The sequence below is a fragment of the Anguilla anguilla genome, chromosome 6 (assembly GCF_013347855.1).
Source record: "Anguilla anguilla isolate fAngAng1 chromosome 6, fAngAng1.pri, whole genome shotgun sequence".
NCBI lineage: Eukaryota > Metazoa > Chordata > Actinopteri > Anguilliformes > Anguillidae > Anguilla > Anguilla anguilla.
In genome coordinates this window covers 17,826,455-17,838,824 of record NC_049206.1, presented here as the reverse complement: position 1 = coordinate 17,838,824, position 12,370 = coordinate 17,826,455, and the positions used below count along the sequence as shown (strand labels likewise).

General features: G+C 39.7%; 1 protein-coding gene across 1 annotated transcript; it reads right to left on the bottom strand.

Moving 5' to 3' along the window:
- Positions 1-7,090: 7,090 nt before the first annotated feature.
- ptgs2a (prostaglandin-endoperoxide synthase 2a) lies at positions 7,091-11,979 on the bottom strand. Its single transcript, XM_035422841.1, has 10 exons — positions 11,843-11,979; positions 11,422-11,541; positions 11,131-11,274; positions 10,649-10,792; positions 10,235-10,416; positions 9,801-9,884; positions 9,243-9,489; positions 8,729-9,015; positions 8,462-8,609; positions 7,091-7,989 (listed from the first exon to the last, which is right to left on the bottom strand). The coding sequence occupies exons 1-10, from the start codon at positions 11,901-11,903 to the stop codon at positions 7,583-7,585; spliced, it is 1,824 nt and encodes a 607-aa protein (XP_035278732.1). The 5' UTR covers positions 11,904-11,979; the 3' UTR covers positions 7,091-7,582.
- Between the last annotated feature and the right edge of the window lie 391 nt (positions 11,980-12,370).

Here is a 12,370-nt window from a genome sequence, read left to right as displayed (position 1 = left end):
ACGTGGGCTAATTGAACCATAGCCTGCCTCTGCTTTTGATGTTGGATTATATGAGTTTCACAGGGGTTGTTTTGCTTAGGAAAACTGTGTGGAGAAGGGCTGCACTATTGTCCTCTTCAACAAAGTGATTCATGTCAGTTGCTTCATAAATGATGTAATGGTATCAAAACTAGTGAATGTAATGTTGATGTAATGTGTTGATACAAAATAAAGCAAAAAGATTAGAGATAACCCAGTTTTCATCCAGTATACACAAGAATTATTTATCTCAGAGTAATGTCAATATATTTTGACAGTCCTTAAAAAACTTGTAAATATATAACAAGACAGTACACATTTTTCATGAGTTACGTGCCTCCTAAATGGCTGTTTATTAATATTTATGAATGTCCTGCAGCCATAAGCACTTACTCTGTATATAGCAGTAGAGCAATTATGTGGACTTGCCAGGTGAGTTATTATCTGTTTGGTGTTGCTATGGAATCACGGAGTGTTGCAAGAATAGGAAGTAAAACGTGTGCCTTATATGGGTACCCCGGAAACATCCATCTGATAAGCAAACAGGATCTTTTTTGTTCTTTTTTTATGGCAATGTTTATCTCAGGCATCGGGACGCTGTGGTCGCAAAGTAAACTGGGGCGCACGCACGCACGTCACACCTCTTGACTGGGCGAATATCAGCAGAAACAGGGATGGCTGCACGAGAGTTGTGCTTAGTCAGTAGTGAGTCACGAATGGATGATGAGCACTATTGGAGAACCTGGTATAAATGACTGGGGCCTAGTCACCACCCTCCTAAAATCTTCTGCTCACACGGCCTTAAGCACCCCCAAGCATTTCATATAAGGTCTTACTTCCTTGTCAGTCCCAAGGCTTCTTGAATTTCAACAGTGGGGCCAGGGCAGGGTATGCCCAGCCTTGATCCTTATGGGGTTAATAATTTCCTACACCATAGCCCCACCCTTCATTCATTCCATGAAACATCAGAGTGATCGGTAGAACATGGGACTGGGATTTATGAATGGGTTTAATTCAGCCTGCTGCCCCTTCATCCCTGAGAGACAGTGGGACAAAAATAACAAAAACATGTTACATATCTGTCCACCCTACACAACCCCCCCCCCCCCCCCCCCCCCCACCTCGCCAATACATACACAGACATACAGATCACATATGTACACTCATCACCCACAACAATGTACAGGTACCTATATATACTGTATAAACAGTGTCTGTCTGAGAATGATTCATTCACACATTGCGGTAATATAGGAGTAATGATTTGGCTCTTAGTCACCCAATGTCTACATTCTTTGCGCTCCTGTTCTATTTCACCACAGTTTACCATCCATCATGCAATGAGAAGGCTTCATAGTTTCCAAATTAGGCCTGGCCTCTCTTCTCCTCTCCTTTGCCAAATATTGAAGATGAAGATGAGAAACACTCTGCAAACAGCTTTTATTGCATTATCATTGTGTGTCTCACTTATCTTAACTTATTTCTCCCATGGGTTTTCCCGCATAATTAATATTCAATTCAAAATAATGCCATAACTGTCTGTTGAAAACAGAAAACCATTACTTTAAAATGACAGTTATATAAACCAGCTCATTCTCTCTCCTACCCCCTCCCCTTTCCCTCTCTCTCTCTCTCTCTCTCTCTCTCTCTCTCCCTCTCTCCCGCCCTCTCTCTCTCTCCCTCTCTCTCTCTCCCTCTCTCTCTCTCTCCCTCTCTCTCTCTCTCTCTCTCTCTCTCTCCCCCTCCCCCTCTCTCTCTCTTCATTCTTTTTGACATGGGCTGGGTTATTCCCAGAACAGGACCTGTTGCATGTCAATAGACACACGGCTCACCTGTTTTCCTTCTGGGAAAGGGAAAGAGTGGAGGCAGAAGGTTTAATATGAAAGCTCTTGTGCTGATTTACAAGCCTGTATCTCCTCTCCCAGTCTGTGAGCTGAACACCGGCCATTCTGGCTCCACTGGTGTGCAGGTGTAGTTTGCTGATACATAGCTGGGCTGTGGCAGTAATGGGGTTTACATATCTAAAATATTTGCCACTGGTTTTCTTAAGAATGTAAAATATGTGTGGCAAACATGGATGCGTGCACATCTGTGCACACTGCAGACACAGCTTTCTGAACTCACGTATGTCGGCTTGTAATGTACTTCAATCTCCACAGGCAAAATGCCTTTAAAACAGCCCTCAAATGAAAATGTGGGCTGTTTATCAAATGTCGGTTATTCAGTCCAAGTTTTTTGGATGGTTAACAAGGCTCTTCTCATAATTGCTATAGTTGTCATTGATTATTCTCAGAAAAACATGTGATTGTACATATCTTGCTTATTTGTGTTTATATGATTATTCATGATAGATAATCTCGTGTCTGAGCTGTGAATAAACCAACCCTCAGAATTCACCCTCAAACATTCCAAGATTTGAGCATATGTGCACATGCTGTATATGTGCAAACATACACACACACACAGGCACATGTAATGGGCGGGGGGTATGGGTACCCAAGCACTGCCTCTTTTGCCCCAACTTCCCAATGTGCCCCATTGATTTGATAAAATGATTTATAATTATACAAATGTTCCAGTCAAGTAATTTGATTGGCCAAGAGGCATTTCACAGGTGCTGATATACAGGATACATTGTTGGAACTAAAAAAATCAATGTTTTGAACGGAATTTTGAAGGAACTATATTTGCTGGCAGGGTCAAATAAAAGACAAATTCACAATCAGTTGTCTCAATCATTGCTTAATTGATAGTTCATAGGCCAGCAGAACTGATTAACAGTGTATACAGGCAATATCACACTTGAGGTTAAGTTGTTAAACTGTATATTAGCTTGGCTGTGATTATCTTCAGCACTTGTCCTCTCATGTGATAATGCTTCAATATTATTATCGTTATCGTTTTTGTCATTCATTTTCATTCGTTAATATTGGTAAACTATATCTCGAAAAACACGTTTTCAACACAGAAAAATGGCAAGTTACGTCACAGTGCACCCAATTGCTTACAGGGGCACACGCTCACATGGACGAGTATGAGGCTGTGATTAACTCATTGATTGACAAAGCTGAAAAGGGTTGAACTGAGAGAGTTGCCGGCACAGAATAGATGTATCGGAATACGTTGAGTGTTAAACCTTCACCTGGGCTTACATTAATCCACCATCATTATTGTTTTGACAATATAGCTATTTTGATATCACTACTGTTAATATTACCTATAATGTTACTTGCGATAACATTCTTATGTTCATTGTTAATAATGATGAGGAATTATGAAAATGCCATTCATTTCAGTCATAGGCCTCTGATGTAACGCAATCAGTATTGTAGCAGTAGATCGATTATCAATGCAGAAAAGTTTTTGTGTGGTGGGGTGTACAAATAACAAAACCAAGAACACCAATTTTAAGTTTTATGTCCTCCCGTGCAAAAAGACCAAGCCAATGAGGAGAAAAAATTGGATTCAGACCATTTAGATGTGATGGTAAAGGAGGAAAAATCTGGGATGCTGAATTTGTGGTCGCCATTTTGTCCTCCAAGCCATTTCACAACAAAACCAACATCCCATGTTTAAATTTGGTACTCAAATTCCAGGACTGTAGCTTCACGGTTTTATAGAATCAAGGCTAAAATGTTGCAAACCCGTTATTATCACTTCACATTTATTTTACGATTTCATCTTCATTGATACGACCATTAATAGACCAACTAATCACCAAGTTGGACAAAAATGTATGATCTATATACATTTTCTAATTTTTACATGACATAGGCATAGTATTGCTACTGTAATGAATGAATTCTGAAGATGATAAAAGCCAGTGTGTTTATTGTTATACTGGCTTGTTCGTGATGGGTCCAGCTATGCCGGTAACAATGGGATAGCCTTCTGGGAAAGGTCGTAAGCGCGGTGTCATGGCACGCATGCTCTGCGTAGATTGAGTGGGAATTTTCCTTTCCCAGCATGTGACACAGCAGGGGAGAACTGAGCCATGGCTGTATTGTGCTTGGAAACACTTTCGCATTCCTGCCATGGCCTCTGGAGCCTTGCTGTTTTCCTTGGATTGGAGAAGCCAGCCATAATCTAAGATCCCCAAAGTCTGGGCCTCTCACCAAACGTAGACTGATGATACATCAGCGACGATTTTCTTTAACAGGATCCAGGCTTTACCCCACAACTGTTATTCCTTAAGATTATCGTGCTTCAAATCATTTTCAGGAAATTTTCTGTATTTTGTGTATTTTAAAGTAAACCAGAAGGGAAAGTGCCTGGAATGCACATTGCAAGCCTGTTGTGGTCTGGTTTATTATCTGGCAAGCAAGCTCCAAGTGGTTTACTGTAAGTTAGATCATAGTTCACATCTGCTTTTTACCCTGTGTCTTGCTAACGTGTTAACGCGCACACAAAGACACGAACACACACGCATGTGCACGCGCACACAGGCACACAATCAGTGACATCACTGCCTTATCTAGAAATTTCTGGTACAATCTCAGAATTTGAAATGTATTAGAATTGTTTTTTCTCGTTATATATATTGCAAATCATTTGGAGCTCTCAGGTGGTGCATCCAGATAAAGTTCTCATTGCAGTGATGGGTCCAGAATCATATCTGGATCAGGTCTGTGCTGGCTGTGACCTAGAATGGAAATTTTAATGCTTGAATTATTAAGTTTTGATGTTGTAATTCTCCCCAGTCTCAATCCCAATAAATGGCACATCTCTAATGCTGGGATTCCAAAACTGGACTCCATTGAACATCAGGATTCTATTCAGGTATCCCAGAGGGCTTTCAGTTAAATTAGAGATTTACCCATTTTAAAATGACATTTCTCCTATTTACATATACTATGTTATAGTTTGAACCAAAAATTTACTTGTGAATAGGTGTCAGGGATGTGTGTGGCATTTTCACAGACCACAACCACAGATAAGGTGGCTAGTATTCAATTGTTAGCACTTAGTTATCAGCAAAGACATAACTTTTTTTTTCATCTTGATTTGGCTATGGACCGCAATTTTAGATTTCTAACCAAGCAGTTCACACGTGGGTAAAGTTCTGATTCTTTAATTTTAATAAATAGTATTTTTACACGTTTTTTTTCCCCATGAAGAAATTGCAGCACTCTTTAAATATAGTCCCCTGATTCCAGGGTACCATAACACACTTCAAGCAGTCATTGCATGCAAAGGATATGTAACAAAGTACTAATCATGACTACTTTCATTTACGTTAATATGCCACAAACATTATGGTGCCCTGAAATGTGGGGCTATGCATAAAAAGTGCTGTAATTTTTACATGGTGAAACCAAAATGTATAAATACCCTTCAAGAAAAGCTGAGAATCTGCACTTTAACATGTGAATTATTTGACTGCAAATCTAAATTGTGGAGTACAGAGCCAAATTAAGGAAAAGCTAATTTTGTACTGCCTCCATTCGCTGTGCGGTCTTCTACTTCTGCAATGTGATGGGAAACAGGCCTTCTTGCACTATAATAAGATATTATATTGCAAAGCGATAGTTTGGAGTATGAGTACTTGCAGTAAAACAAATTATAAAAAAGCAAAGGCTTACGTGCAAAGAATAATTTACAATGTTTTGCCAAAGCACTTCCCTTCTTGTGAAAATTACAGTCTATATACCATATGTGTATTACATCTGAGCATTGCTGTCTTATAGTCTTTTAAAGTTTTTTTTTAAAGCATATAAGTGGGGGTATTCAAGTAGTCTTACACTACATAAAGAGGCCTCATGTAAGGACATGCTGTACACATTTTCCTCTGCATTATCACCAATCATCTGCCTGCATGGCTGCCACAGCTGTCTCAGTCCAGGTCTTTCCTGGCATATTCCACTTGCTCATACAATGTGGGAAAATGGACAAAATTGAATTCAAGAAGTGAAAGTGCTTATTCTTCTGGCTTTTTTCTTGTATCTGCACAGTACTCCATTCTAACTTATATCATATTACTTCTTTTTATTGTCAAAAGCCTTGAAATGAAAGAGAAATACGTTTTTACAACATGAAAAAGCAAGTGCCTACAGGAAGGTAGATTTTTAAAAACTGTTATGTGTTTTTGATGTCATCTTAATATACCTGTATCGTGCATACAAATTATGATATATATGAAGTAATTACTACAGCATGAAAGGAGCCCAGAATCCTGAAGGCGCTGAAGTATAATATTAATCTAGAAATGCAGAAAGAAATTGGTCTGCAAACAGAGGAAGACCATTTCCACTGCTGAGGTGGGGGGAGGTATAAGGACATGGCAGGCTGACGGTAAGGCCACCCACAGTGGTGCAACAGTGGTACTGCAAGCATGAACCTCATAAACTGACTGCAACAAGTCAGAGGGTGGAAAGGTAAAATTTAAAGGAGAGAAGAGTGTCCCCATACACTATATGACCAAAGTATCTGAATACCTCATGGACTGGGGCTGGGTTTCATGTTTTGGGCTAGGCCCCTTATTTCCTAGTGAAAGCAGATCTTAATGCTACAGCATACGATCACATTCTAGACAATTCTGTGCTTCAGTTTGAGGAAGGCCCTTTCCTGTTTCAGCATGACAATGACCCCGGGCACACAGTGAGGTCCACAAAGAAATGGTTTTGACGAGAATGGTTTTGGAATAACTTGACTGGACTGCACAGTCCTGACCTCAATCCCATCCAACACCTTTGGGATCAATTGGAAAGCCAACTGTGAGCCACGCCTAATGGCCCAATCAGTGCCCCACCTCAGTAATTCTCTTCTGGCCGAATGGAAGCAAATCCCGCAGCAAAGCTCCTACAGCTTGTATAAAGCCTTCCCAAAAGAGTGGAGGTTGTTATAGCAGAGAAGGGTGGAGCAACTCCATATTAATTCCCATAATTTTGGATAAGATGTTGTTAAGATGAGATAAGATGTCAGATACCTTTGGCCATATAGTGTATCTTTTATGGTTTGTACTGTAGAAATTCTGTATTCAAATACTTTCATGGAATTTAAAAGACTACTTCATGCTGATCAAAGTATACCTGAATTGTGGCTTTTAGATGAGCAGAGTCAAGAGGACAAATCGTTTCAACAGGCAAAAGAGACAGCATTTAATGTTTTGTTACAGCAAATTCTTAATCTGAAAAGTTCAAGTCACAAAATACTGGCCAAATAATACTCACAAAACAATATTCATTATTGCTGGTAAGCTCCAGATTTGCAGAAAGAACATTTTTATATTTTTAAACTATTATACAAAATATCTAAAGTATGAGTTGTTAACACTTTCAACAATTTCAACAACAGCATGTGAACAAAACAAAAACAGAACTGGCATTTTTAAGCTTAGCTTTGAGGTCTGTTGAAAATTTGTAACCACCTGTACAATTATAAAAATTCCTGAAATTGTTCCTTAAATTACAGTTTTAAAACCATTTAAATAACAATTCTCAATATAAAATATATTTTTAAAAACAACAAATAAATAGAAAACAGAATAAGAAATAAATAAATACAAAATAAATAGAATAAATAATTGTAATTTCTTTAAGAGAGGTATTTTTTATACAGTTAGTTTTCAAAGCTCAGAAGTCCTTTGTTTCAATAATACAGTGGGGTTCATGTTGGTTGTGTCCGCTGTACTCATGTTGATGGTGGCTTGCTCCATGCCTTTTAAGTCAGGCACATAAAAGGACGCCATTGGGCAGGGGCCTTTGACATTGTGGCACACCAAATTGCGCAGGGAGGCAGTGTTGACGATCTCGAATCCAACCTTCCCGCCAAAGGTGCTTGGCATCCAGTACTCCGGGGAACAGATGGGGTTACCCATCAGCCCTTTCAGGGAGTAAGGGGCTCCCATTTCCACCATGGTCTCTCCAAAGACAGCATTGGGCCTGGGCTTCTCCACCAAGAGCCCGGGGTACAGCTCCACTGCGTCAATGTCTCCGTACATCTCCTCCAACACAGCAGCCATTTCAGTCTCGCCTTTAGCAGATTCACAAGAAAAGAACTGTGGTTAGCGCCACTAGTTTCGCATTGGGTCACACAGTATCTGTGTAACTGCAACAGAATTTTTTCAATGTTCTTCTCAAAATGGGAGCCAAAATAAATAGTCTTCACAAAGAAATATATATTTAATCAAAATTATTGTTTGTATTTCAAAAATTCCAATCCAATCCCAAAGACATTGCCCTATGCCCACACCGGTCAGATGGGGGGCAGAAACAATAGCAAGGAACATGGTAATAAAACATCTACAGCTTTATAGATGAGTGAAATGCCTGGTTGTATTTTCAATCTTCTGGAACTGAAGAACTGAAGTATACTTGAATTACTTATCCTGCAGTCCAGTATAAGAACTCTCTTAATACTATACAGCAAAAGGCTTTAGACTCGAGAACAAAGTTTCTGTTTGAACGGGGGGAGGTTAATTACAGTACAAATGCCAGTTTCTCACCAGTCAAGTCCTGGAAGGAGCTGTAAGGCCTCATTGAGAAGCGTCTCCTGTAGGCGTTCAGGGACTGGAAGCGCATCTGCCGCGTGTGTTCAATGGAGTTGGCCGCCACCTTCACCACAGCTGCCGGAAGGTTCTGACCACCGGCAACCTGTCATCGAGAGAAATCGAGAGCAAAAAGTTCAGATGCGGGTACAATCGCCTCTTTACCAGTTAGGAAATAGCATGGAAATATATATATTTTCAGTGTAGCTGGTAGGGGGAACTCACCCTGCCGGCGATCTGCTTGGTAAAAGACTCCACCAGGTTGCCAATGCCGTGCTCCATGACCAGCGAGTTGTTGAACATGAACTGCGGGTAGCCATACTCCTGGCCCTGGATGTGGAACGAGTCGGGCATTAACGGGTGCCAGTGGTAGAGGGCATTGAACTCGGAGGCAATGCGGTTCTGGTACTGGAAACGCTCATTGAACAGCAGCTCCGGGTCGAACTTCAGCTTGAAATGATAGCCACTCAGGTGCTGCACGTAGTCCTCAATCACGATTTTAATGGTCTCGCCTGGAGGGTAAAACCAAGGTCAATACATACAAGTTATTACCATTTTCATACTTTGAATTTTCTGCAGATTTAACACTGAATATTTGTCAGTACTAGTGATTTTATCATATATTATGCAAAACATCACATGACTCCGTCTATTCTTTGCGAGTAGGATTTTTGGCTCATTTGCAGGAAACTTCCGGAACCTGATGTCATAATGCAGAGAGGACTGATGGGTGACTCACCAATGAGGATGAGGCGGGTGGTCTGAAAGAGGCGCTCGTCATCCCAGTCGGGGTGCTCGCTCTTCAAGATGTCGCAGACGCGGTTGTGCTCGCGCAGCCAGATGGTGGCGTACATCATGAGGCCCGGGACCAGGCCGAAGGCCTCGTGCCCCACGGCAAGCTTGTGCTCCTCAGGGACATGGGGTGGGTAGTGCATCTCCACCTGCACTTGCTTCACCGTAGGGGGGTAAACCTCGCCATCCAACACCTGCAGACATAGCAGAGTCCCCCATCACAATTTGAGTTGAAACACACACTTGCGCAAATAATTCATTTGTAACAGTTCTACAAGCATACAGTACAGCTGAATTGAGTAAACCAAAAAAGGTTGTATGTACTACCGCAAAAATTCAGGTGGAGCGTTAAGCCCAAAAACTTCTTTTAAGATCCCCCCCTCCCTTTTGTTGAAAAAAAGGATCATTGCCCCCATTCATTTCTAAATATACAATAATTCTACTAATAGAGCCCATGAATTAACATTAATTATTTGATTTAGAATCAGATTTCCCATATCTGTACCTGGTACTTGAGTTTTCCATCTTTGAAGAGTCTCAGTTTGCGCTGTCTCTCCAGAGTTTCTCCATAGATGTGAGACAGGTCAACCTGAAAAAGCATAAAGAAACAGGTCAAACATCCATCCAAAAGCTGCAACACAACATTTCACATATACTTCAAAAAAAGGGGGGGTGGGGGGTGGGGGATATGCCTACGGACTAGGCCAATGTCTTGCCTCTGGAAAACATAGACTTTTAACAAAAGCGATTAACATTTAGTGTGGTAAATAACTGACCCCAGACAGCTTCTGGTTTGGAAAAATACTTTTTTTCATTTGAATATTTTAGTCAATTTATTCCCCAAAGTGTACAGTATAAATCTGAATGATTCGCCTGGGTTTATCTCATCAGTCTTAGTTCAGCATTTTCGCCCCACACTCCTCAAAACGTGACACTTACGCCATGACCCAGGGCTTTGGTGAAGGCCGGTCCCTTCTTCATGTCGGATTTGAAAAACTGATGGGTGAAGTGTTGAGCAAAGAAGGCAAACATCATATTGCTTCCTTGAGGATCAGGAATGAAGCGCTTCCTCAACAGCAGTTTCTCCACAATCATCTTAGCATCAGGAAGGGTCGTCCGCCCTGTGAGACAAGTCACAAGCAACAACTTAGACAAATCACTCCAACTGCAAAACACTGGGAAACCTGTTTTGCCTTTTTTTAAATTACAGACAAAATGTATATTTCCATTAAAATATAACCTTAATTTGTGGGTAATGTTAGTGCAATTACAACATGTAATGACTATATTGGCATTGATGGGGTTTTTTTTTTCTTTCAAGAATCCAAAATAACTGCTTTGTAATGCACTCACCTGCAACTCCCATAGGTGTTGGGCAATTCTTGGATACTGGAGGAAGAGTCCTTGTGTAATATGACAGGTTTGAGTACGCCTCCCAACTCTTATAGCTGTAATCCGCATTGTAGGTTGGTGGGCTATCAATGTAATGTGACCGAGCTATAACATAAGAAAAAAAATTAAGTTGATTGCACATGTACCACAAATTAAGCTCCTGGGTACATGTATGAGTATTACTGTGTTGTTCTCTACTACATACACACATTTAGAAATTATTCAAAGAAAACTACTTAATAAAAATATAAACACATAGCACATGCCTGCACAGTAGAATGTCCAGTGTTAATTCAGCTCGAACAGACAACATCTGGTCCCCATTTGAAACCAAATGTGATCTGTTAGAGTTGAATTAACACAGGACATTTTGCAGTGTATTTAGCGAAAGTCATCTTTGACAGTCAGTACAGTAAGATTGGAGAGCCATGTTTTAAACTTACATGTCAACACATAACGCATGATAGCGTTCCTTAAAAAGGAAATATTGTTTATGATGTTCCATATTCCTTCAAAATGTGTCAGCAGGTAATGAACGGTATTTGGATTCGGTTTTAATGTAGTTTTGAGCCACGTGAAGAATTCGGCTGTGAAAGAAAGAAAAATATTAATCATGATTATTCAAGAAATCAAACACAGGAAAAACAGTAAATATGAGCTACTTCAAATGTCTTCTTGGGAGGTTTGTTTTTTAATATATATATATATATATATATTTTTAATTATAAACTTACGAGTGGTGCAGTTCTCTCCGTAGTATCCTGTCCTGGTGCAGTCGCACTCATAAGAGAACTCGCCTTTAGACGTACAGACGCCTCTGTTTTGGCATGGCTGTGCACAGCATGGGTCACCTGCTATAGATTACATATTTACGATTAAAGAATGGTTAATAAATCATTTTAATAAAAATATGCAAATATAAACGAATTAAAATATTTCAAAATATAAGAGTGGTGCCATTAGTTTTTATAGTGCCGATAAAAGAATAAATAAGAATAAGCTGGGGGAACTATCGGTCAAATGTTATAAAAATGATCAAATACATTGATTTGCACGATACTTGCGCACTACAACATTATAATTACGTGAATGTTGCAATAAATAATCTCTAAAATGTACGTTTTTTTTTTTTTAAAAAAACAACAAATATCTTACCTGCTTCGCAGAGAAAGGCTACCGCTTGTAGAAGTAATATCACTGATAATATTTTATTCATTCCAGAGCCTGGTCCTATGCTGTCCGTTTCTGTTTTTAGATGTACAGGTCTGCCTTCTCCCTGCACTGTTCTACCACTTCTGCGGTTATGAATGGATTCCTGCTGAACCACTCGAATTTATACAGACTATCTTGCCGGAAGCGAACAGACATGGGCCAATCACTTACGTAGCAGTCTCCAGTTATTTGGTAACGTGACGAAAAAAAGAAAAAAAAAAGAGAGAGAGAAACGATTGAGGATCATTTGTTTAAAATCGTGATCTCATATTTTGATTCAGAAATTACGAAATAAAACGGAATATTTTATTCATTCTACTATGCTGACCTCTTTCGAACCCTGTTATCCCGGACCCTCAGTCATATTCACTTTTGATTTTTATGCGATCTTATGAAATTCTAATATTTAAAAAAGTGATTTAATGAAATTATGAAAATGACACTTAGAGTGGTTTTTATTATTATTATTAT

What these genes read in the sequence shown, in the direction of transcription:
- ptgs2a (XM_035422841.1), bottom strand. Translation starts at nt 11,903, where the DNA reads ATGAATAAAATATTATCAGTGATATTACTTCTACAAGCGGTAGCCTTT. An exon ending in AGCCTTTCTCTGCGAAGCAG is followed by an intron (nt 11,542 to 11,842) that starts GTAAGATATTTG and finishes TGTAATCTATAG; the next exon opens with CAGGTGACCCATGCTGTGCA. An exon ending in CTCCTTCCAGGACTTGACTG is followed by an intron (nt 7,990 to 8,461) that starts GTGAGAAACTGG and finishes AATCTGCTAAAG; the next exon opens with GCGAGACTGAAATGGCTGCT.